The 18,148-nt window shown below is 56.6% G+C and overlaps 1 protein-coding gene across 1 annotated transcript; it reads left to right on the forward strand.

The window, feature by feature from the left end:
* The first annotated feature begins 4,289 nt into the window (after window positions 1–4,289).
* On the forward strand, window positions 4,290–10,924 carry LOC120749427 (stromal interaction molecule 1-like). Its single transcript, XM_040056811.2, has 2 exons — window positions 4,290–4,402; window positions 10,743–10,924. Exons 1-2 carry the CDS (start codon window positions 4,309–4,311, stop codon window positions 10,922–10,924), a joined length of 276 nt encoding a protein of 91 aa, XP_039912745.1. The 5' UTR covers window positions 4,290–4,308.
* The last annotated feature ends 7,224 nt before the right edge of the window (window positions 10,925–18,148 follow it).

An 18,148-nucleotide genomic window follows, 5' to 3' on the forward strand; every position in this document is an offset into this window, starting at 1 on the left:
GCCGCTGGCTGCTGCTCTCTTCTTCCAGCCCTCCCCAGGCTGGCGGCACGGTGGGGTCGGGGCGTTGGGTGCTGCTGGGGATGTGTTCCTGGCCGGGTCAGTGGGGACAGAGGGACACCGCGGCTGCCCCCTGCACCGGGGCCCTGCGATCGTCCTCTCCCATGGGAACTGGATCACAGCTCCACGGGCACGGTGGGCACGGGGCTGGATCCACCCCGGGCTCGTCCTGTCATTGTCACTGCCATGGGGACACTGCTGGCAGCCAGGACAGGGACAGGCTGCCACCCACAAAGTCCTCCAAGAGATGTGACAGCTCCTGCTCAGAGTCCCCAGAAACGCCTCAGAGGCGCAGGACGTTTCCAGGAGAAATAACGCAATACAGACTGGGATCAGGGATTGGCGTCTGCCGGGATGTGGGATGGTGATGGTCCAAGGGCAGCCAGCAGCCATCCATGGGATGTGCCCCTGGAAGTCCCGGTGTTTCCTCTCCAGTGCACTGACACCTCCATCGTCTCCACACACCTTGTCTCACCAACAGCGCTCTTGGAGGGGATCCTGCTCCCTGCAGCCCATCTTTACGCTGGAAAAACAGATTTTCCAGGGCAGAAATCCATTCCCCAAGCTGTGCTCCAGGTGGCACAGCTCCTGCACAGTGGCTCGTTCAAACCCCACAGCCCCTGGGGCTGGCTCCTCGTTAGCCTGGCGCTCATTAGCACTCATTAACACTCATTAGGGCCGGCTGCCTCCACGTGTGCATCCAGGGAGTTTCCAGCGGGCTCTGGCAGGGCTCTGCACACGGGCAGTGGCACTGGGGTGTCCCTGCCCTGCCCCTGGTGCTGGGAATGGCTCTGTCCCCAGCCCGCCCGTCAGGGAGCCTTGGGCAGGGATAACATCTCCATTTCCTGTGGAAACGGGGATAACATCTCCATTTTCCTGTGGGAGCAGGGATAACGTCTCCATTTCCCTGTGGGAGCAGGGATAACATCTCCATTTCCTGTGGGAACGGGGATAACGTCTCCATTTCCCTGTGGGAAGAGGGATAACGTCTCCATTTCCCTGTGGGAACAGAGATAACATCTCCATTTTCCTGTGGGAGCAGGGATAACGTCTCCATTTCCTGTGGGAGCAGGGATAATATCTCCATTTCCTGTGGGAGCAGGGATAACGTCTCCATTTCCCTGTGGGAACGGGGATAACATCTCCATTTCCCTGTGGGAACGGGGATAACGTCTCCATTTCCCTGTGGGAACGGGGATAACATCTCCATTTCCCTGTGGGAACAGGGATAACATCTCCATTTCCCTGTGGGAGCTGGGATAACGTCTCCATTTCCTGTGGGACCAGGGATAACATCTCCATTTCCTGTGGAAACGGGGATAACATCTCCATTTCCCTGTGGGAACAGAGATAACATCTCCATTTTCCTGTGGGAGCAGGGATAACGTCTCCATTTCCCTGTGGGAGCAGGGATAACATCTCCATTTCCTGTGGGAACGGGGATAACGTCTCCATTTCCCTGTGGGAAGAGGGATAACGTCTCCATTTCCTGTGGGAACAGGGATAACATCTCCATTTCCCTGTGGGAACAGAGATAACATCTCCATTTTCCTGTGGGAGCAGGGATAACGTCTCCATTTCCCTGTGGGAGCAGGGATAATATCTCCATTTCCCTGTGGGAGCAGGGATAACGTCTCCATTTCCCTGTGGGAACAGGGATAACGTCTCCATTTCCCTGTGGGAATGGGGATAACGTCTCCATTTCCCTGTGGAAACGGGGATAACATCTCCATTTCCCTGTGGGAACAGAGATAACATCTCCATTTCCCTGTGGGAGCAGGGATAATATCTCCATTTCCCTGTGGGAGCAGGGATAATATCTCCATTTCCCTGTGGGAACGGGGATAACGTCTCCATTTCCTTTGGGAACAGGGATAACATCTCCATTTCCCTGTGGGAACAGGGATAACGTCTCCATTTCCCTGTGGGAGCAGGGATAACGTCTCCATTTCCCTGTGGGAACAGGGATAACGTCTCCATTTCCCTGTGGGAACAGGGATAACATCTCCATTTCCTTTGGGAACAGGGATAACATCTCCATTTCCCTGTGGGAGCAGGGATAACGTCTCCATTTCCCTGTGGGAACGGGGATAACATCTCCATTTCCCTGTGGGAACGGGGATAACGTCTCCATTTCCCTGTGGGAACGGGGATAACATCTCCATTTCCCTGTGGGAGCAGGGATAACGTCTCCATTTCCCTGTGGGAGCAGAGATAACATCTCCATTTCCCTGTGGGAACAGGGATAACGTCTCCATTTCCCTGTGGGAGCAGGGATAACATCTCCATTTCCCTGTGGGAGCAGGGATAACATCTCCATTTCCCTGTGGGAGCTGAGATAACATCTCCATTTCCCTGTGGGAACGGGGATAACGTCTCCATTTCCCTGTGGGAACAGGGATAACGTCTCCATTTCCCTGTGGGAACAGGGATAACGTCTCCATTTCCCTGTGGGAACAGGGATAACGTCTCCATTTCCCTGTGGGAGCGGGGATAACGTCTCCATTTCCCTGTGGGAGCTGAGATAACATCTCCATTTCCCTGTGGGAACAGGGATAACATCTCCATTTCCCTGTGGGAGCGGGGATAACGTCTCCATTTCCCTGTGGGAACGGGGATAACGTCTCCATTTCCCTGTGGGAACGGGGATAACATCTCCATTTCCCTGTGGGAACAGGGATAACGTCTCCATTTCCCTGTGGGAGCAGGGATAACGTCTCCATTTCCCTGTGGGAGCAGGGATAACGTCTCCATTTCCCTGTGGGAGCAGGGATAACGTCTCCATTTCCCTGTGGGAGCTGAGATAACATCTCCATTTCCCTGTGGGAACGGGGATAACGTCTCCATTTCCCTGTGGGAACAGGGATAACATCTCCATTTCCCTGTGGGAACGGGGATAACGTCTCCGTTTCCCTGTGGGAACAGGGATAACATCTCCATTTCCCTGTGGGAGCAGGGATAACGTCTCCATTTCCCTGTGGGAGCTGGGATAACATCTCCATTTCCCTGTGGGAGCAGGGATAACATCTCCATTTCCCTGTGGGAGCAGGGATAACGTCTCCATTTCCCTGTGGGAGCAGGGATAACATCTCCATTTCCCTGTGGGAGCAGGGATAACATCTCCATTTCCCTGTGGGAACAGGGATAACATCTCCATTTCCCTGTGGGAACAGGGATAACGTCTCCATTTCCCTGTGGGAGCAGCCCCCAGGCTCCTCTCACAGGACTGGGAGGAGGTGAAGCCGGGCAGAGCCTTGATGCCGAGAGGTTTGGGTGCCTTCACTGAAGACTCGAAGCTGGTTATTTGTGAAAGAAATCCTTTATGGCTTCGTTACTCAGCCCCATGAAGGCAAAGCCGTTAGAGTCCAAATTCTTACACAAATTCTACGTGTGGAATCCTCTCTGCTCCATCTAGGAATCTCCAGAGACATGATTTTTGACGTGACTAGAATTTAACTAACTTTGCAAAAGGCAGTGTTACTGCACTAGAAACCAGGCTTTAGGGCTTCTCTTACAAGCCAATACAGGCACTTAAAATCCTCTCTTTATTTAAAACTAAACTTGCCTTTCCACCTCACGTCTGCGTGGATTTCTGTATTTTAGTTTCCTGGAAGGTTCTGACTCAACCCTCGCATTTCTGGGCGCTCCTGGGCCTGTGTGGATTTGGGCCAGGGGGATTCATTCTCCAGCAGTGTCTCAGACGTCGGTGCCACGGCTCTGGGAGCTGCTCTGGGGCAGCACCCCCTGCACCCCCGGCCTCAGAAATGAACCAACTGCTCCTGCTTTCACAGCACGGTGAGTAGAACCCAGAGGAGAAGAACTTAAGGGCCAACATCTGTGAGAGCAGCTCGGGCTCCAACCAGACAAAAATGCCATTTGGGATTATTTTCCTTCTGTAGCCCCTTTTCCAATAAAACAGAGGTGTAAAGGATGTAAAGGCAATGGAGATTAGGTTAAAAAATAGTTCTTAGTGTTTGGTAGGACACCAAAAGATGGGTTTTGATGGGAAATCAGTCCCTCACGCGGTCAGGTCAATGAGTTCGACCTGGCCCTGGTTTTCCCCACTCTCTCCCATTCCTAGAAATGCTGCTTCAAAGTGTCCTGGAGACACCCTGGTTCAGAGCCCCCAAGAGTGAGGGCTCTGTCCTGGTGGCAGGGAGCTCCCAGGCCCTGGTGTGTTTCTGCTCTGCTGGATGTGCTCACAGCTCGTTTTTCCCCCTGTTGTGCAGGCTGGCAGTGAACAACGCCACCATGATGGGCACGGTGCTCAAAATGACGGACCGCAGCCACCGGCAGAAGCTGCAGCTCAAGGCTCTGGACACGGTGCTCTTCGGGCCCCCTCTGTGTGAGTACCCAGGCTGCCAGGGGCCAGGGCAACGGGCACAGCAGCGATGGCACAGCTGCAGCCGCTCTTCGAGCGGTGTGGGGCTTTCATTGATGTTGAGACGTGTGGGGAACAGCTTCATGAGTACCAGAGAGCTCGGCCAGACCATTACCCTTTGAGATCTTACATGTGCCTGGTATTTATTGTACAATCTGCTTCGTACATACTTCTTCTTCAGCCTTGCTCTCGTGGCTGTGTGTGGTCATTAACTCCACGTGCTCAGTTTGCTCTGGTGGGGGTCTTTGAGGGTCTTTAGAAGATGAAGGAAATGGAGTCTTCCTCAGCAAACTTTTTACTTGGATTTTTTTGTGTGGGTGCTTTGGCTTTCTTTGGCACTTTTTTAAGGCAAGAAGTTATTTTCTGCTGGTTAAGAGTCAGTGGTTTTTCTTTATCTCTGTTTTTAGTTTTGTTATTTCGTTGTGTTTAGTTTAGTCTTTCTTCTTATCACTGAGGGGTCTCAGATGCTTGTGCTGCTTTAAAGTACGTAAAGGGTAACAGACACAGCGCTTGATAGTCACTAAATGCTTTTTAAAATGTAGTTTAAAGTACGTTCTAAAGCACTATTTAAAGTACATTCTAAAACACAGTGTATGCTCTTAAGTTTAAAGATTAGCTAGAATTTTGAAACTTTTGTCTCATGGGGATATGGAGAGAGTTGGGAGCACTGGGAGACATCTTAAAACGTGATTTATTGCCTCAGTCTCATGAAGGCTGAGAACGCCTTCGCCTCATGCACCAGAAGTTGGTGCTCACAACACCACAGGTTACGGGGGTTTTTAAAGGTTTATTAGCCAATAATCTGCTGCCACCCAGATTGTTTTAACTTTCACACCCGTGGCCAATTAAACTGTATCAGCCGTCCTGCTGCAGCGTGGGCTTTCTTACCCAATCCTATAGTGACACACAAAACTTGCTTGCACCTTGAAACTTTTTACTATTTCTGTTAACTACTTCTATATCCAAACTTTAAAACTTTCCACTACCTAGCTTAATATGATTCTGTCTAAACTACACATCCACACTCTTGCTTGTGGTCTCTACCTTTGGAAGCCTTTTCCAAGGTCTCAGGTCGGACCCTGTGCTCAGTTCTGTGTTTGGGCCTGCGTGCAAGAGAATCCTCTGTGCCTTGATTTCCCACACCAGGGTTGGGAAAGAGCCCCAAGGCCGCCAGATCCTTGGACAGGAGGATCTGTGTCTGCTCAGATTGGCACCAGAGCCAGGCCTGGGCGACCCAAACTGCCCGGCGCAGCCTCACGCAGGGAACTCTTCCCAGCACCTTCCCCTGGAGCAGGAACAGGCTGGTGCTGGATTTCTGGGAGCAGCTCTGTGGCCTGGAGGCATCCTGGGCTGGCATTCCCGTCTGGAGGGCTGCTCCCTGAGGTGCAGCTGGGATCTCCCGCTGTGCTGCTGGCATCTCCTGGGTGCACAGGGTAAAACCTGCTGCCCTTCTGTGGTGCTGGTGGTGAGGGCAGCGATCCTGCCACGTCCTGGAGCTCTGTCATGCTGTCCTGGAGCTCTGTCATCCTGTCCTGGGCTTTCCTGGGGCTGCACTGCCGTGTCCTGAGGCGCTGCTGGTGCCTCAGGCTGTGAATTCCCCACCTCTGGAGGAGGGAAGGAGCAGCAGGCTGCATGGGAAGGAGTTTAGGATGGCTGGTGTGAGGCCCTGGGCTCCTTTGATGCTTTATCAGGATCTCAGGCTCTCTGATGTGTATCTCCACGCTCCAGGTGCTCCCTTTGCATCCCTTTGTTCCCCTCTGTCTCCTGTCTGCTCCCTGTTAAAGGTGCTTTTGTCTCTCTCCTTGTCTGGCACGGCTTTCTCCTGGGCTTTGGGTGCAGAGCGGTGGAATCGCCCCTTCCCTGCTGCCCATCCTAGGGGATCACCACGGGAGTTTTGGGGTCCCAGTGCTCGTGGCTGGGGCCTGTCTGGCCTCTCCCACTCCAGCACCCCCAGGCCCTTCTCCCCAGGGCTGCTCTCCAGCCATTCCCAGCCAGTCCTGGGCAGACCTCCTGCCCAGAGTGAACCACAGTGTGGGGCTTGGCAGAGCCACAGGAAGGAAATCACCAGCCTGGCTTGTACAATCAGCCGGTTCTGCTCACAGTTATCAAAAAGCCGCTTTTTTTCTGCGGCACAGTTTGGTCTTTAGCCATTGCCTATGTTAACAAGAAGCTTTTTGGTGAGTGGTGGCCTGGCCAGGGCTGCTGGAGCCGTCCTGGGTGAGCTCCTCCGACAGCGGCTCCAGCCCAGCCGCTCCTGCGCTGGGGGCGGAATTTTTGCAGCGTTGTTGGGAGCTGTGTAAATGGCCAAGTGAATGGCTTGTCCTGGCCGGGAATGAATGTGTTCCTCGTGCTGGAGCTGTTCCGTTGTGCCCTGCAGCTCCCCGGCCCTGCCAGGGTCACGGAGATCCAAGTGTGCAGGGAGCCGCGGCGCCCGGGCTGCTCGCGCACCTCCCCTCCCGTGCCCGGGAGCTTTCCAGGCCGGGCTGCACGGGCCCTGGAGCAGCCTGGGCTGCTGGAGGGGGTCCCTGCTGGCAGCAGGAGGTGAGATGGGGCGAGCTTGAAGGTCCCTCCCGGCCCAAACCGTTCCATGGTTCTATGGCTGTATATACAGGGCATGTGAGAAGAGGAAAGACATTTTGAATCTATAGCTGAAGGAGAGATTTATCCCTTTTCAGAAGGTAAAATCTCCTGGTTTCTGGTCATCTGAATGGCTTTGTGTGCAGTCATGGGGAGAGGTTGCTTAAACCAATTCCTTCAGGAATGGATTGCAAAACACCTTTCAGGAGCCAGCAGCAACTGGCAGCTTTGGGAAGTGCTCAGTGACCTTTGAAGCTGCAGAAGCTGCTTTACAGCTCCTTTCCCATGGCCGGGGGGGTGGCTCTGGAGGGGAGCTGGGCTCTGGGGTCTCTGAGCTGCTGGCAGTGGGATGTGGTGCACGGGTAGAGTTTCCAGGGTTTGTCTCCTCTTTTGAAGCTGTGTTCGCCACAGGTGTAAAAGCGTTCAATAAAAGCAGCCTCGACTGGAGCCCCAGTCCTCCTGCAGGCTCCTAAATGCAGACACCCTGCTGTCTGTGGGGATCACAGCAGGTGGATGCAGTGCTGTTCCTCCTCCTGCTGGGTGAAGCTCTTCCCAGCCCAGAGCTCCAGGGGTGCATGTCTGCCCCGTGGCAGAGGTTTCAGCCAGTTTCCATAGGCAGTTTCCATGTAAATCTGCAGGTTCCTGCTGTCCATCCAGGTCTGGTTCCTGCTGCCCGACTCCAGCCCTGCCATTTCCTACAGCAAACAGGTCTGACCACTTCAGCTCTGTAATTAATCCAAGTGCAAGGGAGTGTGGTACAGTTATAATCTAAGCAAGGTGAGGTGATTCCTTCTTCTGTGTCTGTCCCTTCAGGGTCCCGTTCCTGTGGTGCAGGAATTTATCTGGCACAAAACAGCAGAACTTCAGGTGAAAACATGGAATTCCACACTGCTTTGGGTTGGAGGGACCCAAAATCCCCCCCAGTGCCACCCCTGCCATGGCAGGGACACCTCCCACTGTCCCAGGCTGCTCCCAGCCCCAGTGTCCAACCTGGCCTTGGGCACTGCCAGGGATCCAGGGGCAGCCACAGCTGCTCTGGGCACCCTGTGCCAGGGCCTCAGCACCCTGCCAGGGAACAATTCCTGATTCCCAGTCTCCCATCCAGCCCTGCCCTCTGGCACTGGGAGCCATTCCCCCTTGTCCTGGCAGCCCAAAGCAGAGGGGCGCCTGCCCTGGGAGCATCTCCATTTTCTCACCTTCACTGTAGATGTTTTTTTTTCTGGTATCTAATCCCAAACAACCCTCCTGCAGTTCCAGACCTTCCCCCATTGTTGAATCATTTCACCTTCTTCCAAACACAAAGCCCAGGCAGAGCTGCCAACCCAGCAGGACATCAAGTCCTGCAGCTGAGCGGAACAATCAGTCTGTGATAGAACTGTGCCTGTTCTCCCTCCTTCCCCAAAAAAAGGAAATGAGAAGGGTAGAGAAGTATGTTTTCCGTGGTGCACGTGGCTTTTCCTGCAGCCTTTGCAGGTGTTAAGGTGTGCTCAGGTCTGCCAGGTGCTGGGAGCAGCCACGGCCACACGGGTGCAGAACAGGCTGTGCCTGCAGTGCTGCGGGACAGGGACAAATCCAGAGGGATTTCAATCACAATAAACTGCACAGGAGCAATCTGAGCCTCCAGCCGTGCCCTAGGTCTGGCCCAGGGCAGAGGAACAGCAGGGAAAGAGCTGAAATTACAGAAAGTTCTCTCTCAAGTTCAAAAGCAGCAAAGCTGCACCTGCAGAGCTCCAGCCCTGGGACACCAACAGCAGGAGGAACTGGAGCTGCTGGGGAGAGGAGCCAGGAGCTGCTGCAGGGAGAGCTCAGAGCACCTAAAGGGGCTCCAGGAGAGCTGCAGAGGGACTGGGGACAAGGGACAGAGGGACAGGACACAGGGAATGGCTCCCAGTGCCAGAGGGCAGCGCTGGATGGGAGCTTGGGAATCAAGAATTGTTCCCTGGCAGGGTGCTGAGGCCCTGGCACAGGGTGCCCAGAGCAGCTGTGGCTGCCCCTCGATCCCTGGCAGTGCCCAAGGCCAGGTTGGACACTGGGGCTGGGAGCAGCCTGGGGCAGTGGGAGGTGTCCCTGCCGTGGCAGGGGTGGCACCGGGTGGGATTTCAGGTCCCTCCAACCCAAACCATCCTGGGATTCCATGCTCATGCATTTACATCCGAGCTGAGTTTCCCTTAGAGTTAGCTCATGCACGTGTCTCTGGCCAGTGCTGGTGCAGAGGAAGGATGTGTGCACGTGCTGCTGTGCTGGAGCCGAGCATGGCTGGCACAGGGGCAGGAGAGGGATCAGCTTGGGGTGGGGCTGGCAGGGATTGCTCCAGGCAGCTCCCAGACCTGCTGAGCTCCGTGGGCAGGGAATGGCTCCAGCGGGGGCAGCAGGGCAGAACAGAGCCGTGGTGGCTGTGCGAGGGTGGGACACAAAGCACCTGCACACGTGGGCCCCGCTGCTCTCCAGGTGGGAGCTGAAAGGATTCAGGCTGAGGGAAATGCAGGCACTTGCCAGGATCTGCTCCCTCGGAAGAGGATGTTGTGATAATCCATCCGGAGGGGGCGCGGGGCCAGCGCTCACCCTGTTTAATTCGGAGTGCTGCATTTACTCCGGGTGTTTGCAGGGAGTGATGGATGGCGTGTGGTGGGGGAGGTGATGCTTGGGGGGCTCCTGGGCCTTGGGGAGGGCTCCTGTCCCTCTCCCTGCACAGGGAGAGTCTCTGCATCGTGGGCAGGGGAGCAGCAGCACTGTTCCCCACGTGTCCATCTGGTGTGGGGCTGCTGGGCAGCCCTGGAGCCGGGTCAGGCCCTGCTGTGCTCTGCCCGTGTGACAGATGTGGTTTAGCCGTGATCAGAGAAGAGCTTGGCTCGGCAGGGGCTCCAGCTCCTGTCTAATCCACCCCTGCCATGGCAGGGACACCTCCCACTGTCCCAGGCTGCTCCAAGCCCCAGTGTCCAACCCGGCCTGGGATCCAGGGGCAGCCACAGCTGCTCTGGGCACCCTGTGCCTGGGCCTGCCACTCTCAGTGTAGATATTGTTTCCCTGGATCTGGTGTAAATTGCCTGTTTAGTTCAAAACCAGTGGATACCGATCATTAAGTCCCAGCTCACTGGACTGAGCTGCTCTTTCATTTGTGCCTTTTCCAGCACACACTTGGTTGTGCTAAAAAAGGAAAAAATTCTACTTGACTCATCTTTTTGGGCTTTGTTTAGCACTTAAACCCCTACTTAATTACTTTCATCCTCTCACATGCATCAACAGCTTTTTTTTTGAATTACCTGTTGAAAAAGGGAGTTTCCACACTGAGTTGTGATTCTGATGGAAAGTTTGGCAACTTGACAGTTGGACACTTGAGCTGCCCCAGCTCTGATCTCAGCTGTGTTTTTCCAAGTAATTATTTTGTTCTTAGTTACCTGCGCTGCCCTGTGAGATCACTGCCATTCTGGAGGGGTTCCTCTCTGCAGTTTCTCCTGTACCACTTATTGCCAGACAAATTGGAGCTGGAAGATTTGGAATTTCATCTTTTTTTGTCGTCGTTTTATTTTCCAAATTGAATAAACGTTGCCGAGCTTCTGGTTTTACCCTCAAACATCGACACAGCTCAACATTTCCCTCGGTGAATCCTGTGCCACAGTTGCTTGTCAGACTCCCCTGAGTTCTCCTGTCCCACTGGAGTGCAGGCCAAGGCCTTTGGAGTTCATCACCGTGATCCTTTGACTCCAGCAGTGTCTGTGGTCTTTTGCAGTGACTCGTCACAACCACCTCAAGGACTTCATGCTGGTGGTGTCCATTGTCATCGGCGTGGGCGGCTGCTGGTTCGCCTACATCCAGAACCGCTACTCCAAGGAGCACATGAAGAAGATGATGAAGGACCTGGAGGGTCTCCACAGGGCTGAGCAGTCTCTCCATGACCTACAGGAGAGGTAGGTTCCCACTGTCCATCCAGCTGGAGCACTCGGTTCTTCCTCCGTGGTCCTTATTCCTCTGGATTTCAGGATTTCATGTTTTTAGCTGTTGTGGTGCCTCACACCGGAGTCAGCCGCTTCCTCAGGGGCCTGGCAAAGCTGCCAGCGGCCTCTGGAGCTGGGATGGGAGCCTGGCTCCTCCTGCAGGGACTCCTGGACCAGGCTGTGTGCAAAGGTCTGTGTGTTCTGTCACAGTCACAGAACCAGGGAATGCTTTGGGTTCAAAGGGACCTCAGAGCTTGTCTGGTCCCACCTCCTGCCGTGCAGTCCAGCTCACGAGGAATTTGTCATCCAAGGTTGTTTCACCTTTGGCTTTTGATGGGGAAAAAGCGTGTTGGAACAGTGGGAACGGAGGATTAACACATCCCCTCTGGAATTCTTGGAGCTGTGTGGGGAAGCAATGCCTGAATCCAAGGGTGTTGCTTGGAAAGTGAAAAAATACATCATTTTTCACTATTAAATAGGACTACCTGGGCTGTTGGCATATGGATGGAATCCTGCAGCCTCAGGAATGGGTCCCTACTGCCAGGAATCACTGCAATGGTTCCAGTAAAGCTCCTGATGGGAGAATGTGCTCCAAGAGACCCTCTGGACATAGGGATCTTCTGGGGCAGGGAAGAGCCTTCAGCCCTGGTGATGACAAACCCATGGGGTGCTCTGGCAATGGAATATTTTAATGGTAGATTCGGGAAATAACAGAGGAGGATAGTCTGGGGCTGGCATGATTTTCTGTGAGGTTTCAGTGGAGTTTGGGAGGATAAACCTTGACTGGGCTGCCCTGTGAGCTGACAGCTACATTTGCAGTGACTTCTTTGAACGTGGAGTTTGATCCCAGGTGCTGGCCCTGGCCAGTCACGGGGCGTGGTGAGTGCCCTGTGCCAGCACCAGGATCCTGAAGATGTCAGGCTGCCCTGGAGACGTGCAGCCTGCCAGGCTTTGGGCATCTGTGCAGTGCATTCCTGTAGAAATTGCTTCCTCTTGCTGCTGAGGACTCCAGGACGGTGTAGATGAATGTAGACGAGAGATCTCTGAAGTTAGGTTTTAGAAGATGAGGTTTATTGTAAGGGATGTGGAGGCCTTGCTCTGAGCTGCCAGGCTGCAGCTCGTGGCAAGGCCTAGGAAGGTGGGGGAAGGGAGAAATAGGGAGAGGAAATTCCAAGAGAGGAAAGTCCTCAGGGAAGGGTGCAAGCAAAGAGAGAGCAAAAAGCAAAGAGCAAAGAGGCCGAGCCACCTTCGCAGCCCCCTGATAAGGGGTCTCAAGGTGGGCTGGAACAGACTAGGGCCAATGGGGTTACAGATACCTGATACTTCAGGGGAGGGTTACAGGTGTGGGATGAACCATACATTGAGGGGTGAGACAGAACATTCCATTTGACTTCTGGGTCTGGCTGCAGGTAACCTTCAGATGGTCACATAACTGTTTTCCCAGACATCCAGTATCTAATACATCTCAAACATCAAAACTTACTTTCAATTCTATCTCACTTACGGGTTTCTCATTCTCAGAATATAGGCAATCATATTTATAGGGTTTTTTGGCTTCCTCCTCCCCAACACATCCCCAGGTCTGCAGCCCCATCTCTTGCCTGCGAGCCCATTACAGCCTCCAGGGGTTCATCCTGTCCCTGAGTGTTGCTGGAAGGGCTCCACAGTGAGAAGGGAACGGGTGTCCGTGAGGAGAACGCGCCCCTGGGGCAGCTCCCAGCTGATGGAGCCACACTGGGCCCATTCCCCTGGCACAAAGTCCCCTCCCCTCTGTGGCTCCAATCCACAGCTGGTTCCACACAGCCTCCTGGAGTTTCATCTTACAGCTTGGAAATACTCCCAAAGAAAGTCTGATCTGTTTTTTTCTGCATCTGGAAGGAGACAGGAATCCCTTCTCCGTGTCCATCCCTGGAGCAGCAGTGTCCTGGGCAGGAGGGCTGGGCTGGGTGTCACCTCCGAGCTCCAAACTGGGGATGTGCCTGCGGGGAGTGACCTTGGGCCCTGCTGCCGAGGGCAGAACCACGTAAACAAGTGGATGTTCCTGGGAAGTTCAACTAATGCTCTAAAGCCCCTCAGGAAGAAACACAAAACCGCTGCTGCTGGGCACAGCCCTAAGCCGGAGCAGCTCGGGGGGGCTCGTCCTCCACAGAGGGCACGGAGCAGGAGCTCAGGGACTGGGAGGTGAATGGGGGACCTTGGGAGGCCTCTTGAAGGGAAATAATTCCTTCATTTCCTCATCCTTGCCCAGCAGGGCTCAGCTGGGGTCTTCAGCTGCCACAGGAGCAGCAAAAACTGGACAGCCCCAGTGCTCCCGGACTTGTGGAGAAGTTGAGCTGGAGTTCTGCTCAGAAATTCTTTTCCAAAGATTGAAGGGTTCTGCTGTGCTGGCTGGGTGAAGCTCGGTGCTGAGCAGACCTCTGGAAGGCACGGGATGCCTCTCCAGTGCCACTGCTGCTGGAATTTGCTGAGCAGCTCAGACACACTCCTGAGCAGTTGGGAACATTCATACCAAAACCCAGTCTTTATTCACCTTCTTTGAGAACATCCTGCAGCAGTGACACTTTGCAGTCCATTAAGTGACTCATCAAGATCATCAAGTCTTGGCACATCCTGGTGAAGCCTGAAAGGAGTGGGCAGGTCTGTTTTGGAGATGTATGGATTGTAGGGAGGAGCTGATTCTGTGGAAGCTTCTGGACTGTGAGCCCCTGGGTTGCCCAGAGCAGCTGTGGCTGCCCTGGATCCCTGGAAGTGTCCAAGGCCAGCTTGGATGGGGTCTGGAGGACCATGGGCCAGTGGAAGGTGTCCCTGCCATGGCAGGGGTGGTTTCACCCGCTGATTCCTGGGGGTGGTTTCTTCTGACCTGCAGGAGCCGGTGCCTGGGGCACTGCCCCGGGCCGGGAGCAGCAGCCGGCCCCCGGCCTTGTGGAAGCGCTCGAGGCTCTGGTGGTGCCGCTTGTGCAGCGGGTGCAGGTGCCTGTGCATGGCCCCGTCCTTGCGCGCTGGCCCTGCCCCGCTCAGCCTCCCGGCCCCGGCAAAGGCGCCGAGGCTGCGCTCGGGGCCCCTGGCTGCCATCGCTAAAGGCGGTGAGGAGCCCCGGTGCCCGGGCAGAGCCCCGAGGGACGGCCCCGGTGCCCGGGCAGAGCCCCGAGGGACGGCCCCGGTGCCCGGGCAGAGCCCGAGGGACGGCCCCGGTGCCCGGGCAGAGCCCTGAGGGACGGCCCTGGTGCCTTGGCGGGGCCCTGAGGGACGGCCCCGGTGCCCGGGCAGGGCCCCGGGGACGGCCCCGGTGTCCGGGCAGGGCCCCGAGGGACGGCCCCGGTGCCGGGCAGGGCCCCGAGGGACGGCCCCGGTGCCCGGGCAGAGCCCCGAGGGACGGCCCCGGTGCCCGGGCAGAGCCCCGAGGGACGGCCCCGGTGCCCGGGCAGGGCCCCGAGGGACGGCCCCGGTGCCTGGGCAGAGCCCCAAGGGACGGCCCCAGTGCCCGGGCAGAGCCCCGAGGGACGGCCCCGGTGCCCGGCCTCCCGCGGCTCGTGGAGCCGCTGCCCACGAGTCCCTGGCACGTCCGTGCGGCCAATTGCTCGTGCCCTGGACAGCGCAGGCTGCAAACCCAGGGCTCTGCCCTGTGGGGCTGGGGCTGCCGTGTGGGAGCGCGGCCAAAGCCCCTCAGGGCTCTGGGCACAGCCGGGGCCACGAGGCCGCAAGTGCGGGCGCTGCTCCGTGCCGGTTCCTGCCTGCTCTGCTCTTGTCGGGGTGCCGGGGGTGGCCCTTTGTGACACGGGCGCTTGGTGTGGGGATCCCTTTGTGATGTGGGACGTGGTGGTGGCCAGAGAGCCTTGTGACATCAGGGAGCCCCGCCCTGGAGCCTGAGGGTATCCAACGGGCACAGAGCCCGGGGTGCTCAGTCCCAGGAGAGCCGCTTGCTGAGGAGGAAGCAGCTCCCTGCATCTGTGTGCGCTAGAGGAAGACAGAAATTATTGAGACGATGAACACGGAGAAAGGGAAGCCCAACTCCCAGCCCACCCATGGGCAACTTCTGAGCCTGCGGAGGAGGCAAAGGGAGAGTGATGAGGCAGGAAGGCGAGGCCAGTGGATGGAGAGGGCCAGGACCTTTGCCCTGCCAAGGGAGCCATCTCCATCCCACGCCTCCTCCTCGTCCTCCTGCTCCTCAGGGATGCCCATCAAGCTGAAGCCAGTCCTGCTTGAACTGCCAAAGGTGGGACCCCGAAGATCTTAAACAACGCAAAGTCCCAAAGATGAAGCTCAGGCAGCCGCAGGGCAGCCGGAGCCCGACCCTGTCCCTCCTTGGGGACAGGCTGCCACCGCTGCCATCGCCGCCACTGCTGCCATCACCGCTACTGCTGCCACCGCTGCCATCGCCGCCACTGCAGCCATCACTGCCACCGCTGCCATCACCGCTACTGCTGCCACCGCTGCCATCGCCGCCACTGCAGCCATCACCGCCACCGCTGCCATCACCGCTACTGCTGCCACCGCTGCCATCGCCGCCACTGCTGCCATCGCCGCCACTTCTGCCATCACCGCCACTGCTGCCATCACCGCCACCGCTGCCACTGCTGCCACCGCTGTCACCACTGCCACTGCTACCACCGCTGCCATCACCGCCACTGCTGCCATCACCGCCACCGCTGCCACTGCTGCCACCGCTGTCACCACTGCCACCGCTACCACCGCTGCCATCACCGCCACTGCTGCCATCACCGCCACCGCTGCCACTGCTGCCACCTCTGTCACCACTGCCCTGCCTGGTGAGCCCCAGGGACACTCAGCGCCGGGGCACAGAGCTGGGGAGCGCAGAGGAGAAGGGGCCGCAGCCCTGCAGCCCCTGTCCTTGGCAGGCACACAGCCCCGTGCCCAGGGTGTCCTTGTCCCCGCCCAGGGTGGCCCAGGAGGGCACAGGCCGTGTGTCCCCGAGCTGGCAGCTGCAGCCTGTGCCGCCCATCCCCTCGGGGGCTCGTGCTGTGGAGGGCAGCCTCAAGGATATGGCACTGGAGAAAAAGAATAACGACGAGCTGTCCCAAAGGGAAAATGGCAATGAACATGAGCTGTCTGAAGCAATGGAAGACCTGGAGCTCTTTCGAGGGGACAGCTGGAGTGACCGGGATCTGTCCCCAGTGCAAGATGAGAGCGAGCCCTTTCCAGTGGACAGCACAAGTGATGAGGAGCTGTCCCAAGGAGAGGACGCCATCGAGCTCTCTCCAGAGGACAGCCACACTGAGCCAGTGCTGCCTGGAGTGGAAGAGGCCTTAGAGGACATTGCAGAGGACAGCAACACTGAGCCAGTGGTGCCTGAAGTGGAAAAGGCCATAGAGGACATTGCAGGGGACTGCACACGTGACCAGGAGGTGCCCCCAGTAGAAGAAGACATTGAGGTCATTGCAAGGGACAGCAGAAGTGACCAGGAGCTGTCCCCAGTGGAGGAGGCCATTGTGGTCGTTTCAGTGGATGGCCGGAGTGACCAGGAGCTGTCCCCAGTAGAAGAAGACATTGAGGTCATTGCAAGGGACAGCAGAAGTGACCAGGAGCTGTCCCCCGCGCAAGAGACCATTGGGGTTGTTTCAGTGGACGGCCCGAGTGACCAGGAGCTGTCCACAGTGGAGGAGGCCATTGGGGTCGTTTCAGTGGACAGCTTGAGTGATGAGGATCTGTCCCCAGTGGAGGAGGCCATTGTGGTCACATCCGAGGACAGAAAAAGTGATGAGAAAATGTCCCCAGTGCAGGAGGCCATGGAGGTGGTTGCACAGGACAGCAGAAGTGAGCAGGAGCTGTCCCCAGTGGCAGAGGACGTCATGATCATTTCAGGGAACAGCCTGACTGATAAGGAGCTGTCTAAAGTGGAAGAGACCATTGGGGTCGTTTCAGAGGACGGCTCGAGTGACCAGGAGCTGTCCCCAGCGCAAGAGACCATTGGGGTCGTTTCAGTGGATGGCCTGAGTGACCAGGAGCTGTCCCCAGCGCAAGAGACCATTGGGGTCATTTCAGTGGACGGCCCGAGTGACCTGGAGCTGTCCACAGTAGAAGAAGACATTGAGGTCATTGCAAGGGACAGCAGAAGTGACCAGGAGCTGTCCCCAGTGGAGGAGGCCATTTGGGTCGTTTCAGTGTATGGCCCGAGTGACCAGGAGCTGTCCCCAGCGCCAGAGACCATTGGGGTCATTTCAGTGGACGGCCTGAGTGATGAGGATCTGTCCCCAGTGGAGGAGGCCATTGTGGTCACATCCAAGGACAGAAAAAGTGATGAGAAAATGTCCCCAGTGGAGGAGGCCATGGAGGTGGTTGCACAGGACAGCAGAAGTGAGCAGGAGCTGTCCCCAGTGGCAGAGGACGTCATGATCATTTCAGGGAACAGCCTGACTGATAAGGAGCTGTCTAAAGTGGAAGAGACCATTGGGGTCGTTTCAGAGGACGGCTCGAGTGACCAGGAGCTGTCCCCAGCGCAAGAGACCATTGGGGTCATTTCAGTGGACGGCCCGAGTGACCTGGAGCTGTCCACAGTAGAAGAAGACATTGAGGTCATTGCAAGGGACAGCAGAAGTGACCAGGAGCTGTCCACAGTGGAGGAGGCCATTGTGGTCGTTTCAGTGGATGGCCCGAGTGACCAGGAGCTGTCCCCAGCGCCAGAGACCATTGGGGTCATTTCAGTGGACGGCCCGAGTGACCAGGAGCTGTCCCCAGCACAAGAGACCATTGGGGTCGTTTCAGTGGATGGCCCGAGTGACCAGGAGCTGTCCCCAGCGCAAGAGACCATTGGGGTCGTTTCAGTGGATGGCCCGAGTGACCAGGAGCTGTCCCCAGCGCAAGAGACCATTGGGGTCGTTTCAGAGGACAGCTTGAGTGATGAGGATCTGTCCCCAGTGGAGGAGGCCATTGTGGTCACACCCGAGGACAGAAAAAGTGATGAGAAAATGTCCCCAGTGCAGGAGGCCATGGAGGTGGTTGCACAGGACAGCAGAAGTGAGCAGGAGCTGTCCCCAGTGGCAGAGGACGTCATGATCATTTCAGGGAACAGCCTGACTGATAAGGAGCTGTCTAAAGTGGAAGAGGCCATCGAGGTCGGTTCAGAGGACAGCACGAGTGACCAGGAGCTGTTCCCACTGGAAGATGACAATCAGCTCTCCCGAGGGGACAAGAGTCACAAGGAGCTGTCTCCAGGTGAAGGGAAGCATGAAAAAGAGCTGTCCCA

The sequence above is a fragment of the Hirundo rustica genome, chromosome 2 (assembly GCF_015227805.2).
Source record: "Hirundo rustica isolate bHirRus1 chromosome 2, bHirRus1.pri.v3, whole genome shotgun sequence".
Taxonomy (NCBI): Eukaryota; Metazoa; Chordata; class Aves; order Passeriformes; family Hirundinidae; genus Hirundo; species Hirundo rustica.

Bases quoted from the DNA above. Each gene is read 5' to 3' on its own strand.
- LOC120749427 (XM_040056811.2), top strand. From the start codon at position 4,309: ATGATGGGCACGGTGCTCAAAATGACGGACCGCAGCCACCGGCAGAAG. The intron at 4,403-10,742 runs GTGAGTACCCAG...GGTCTTTTGCAG, and splicing joins GCTCTTCGGGCCCCCTCTGT to TGACTCGTCACAACCACCTC.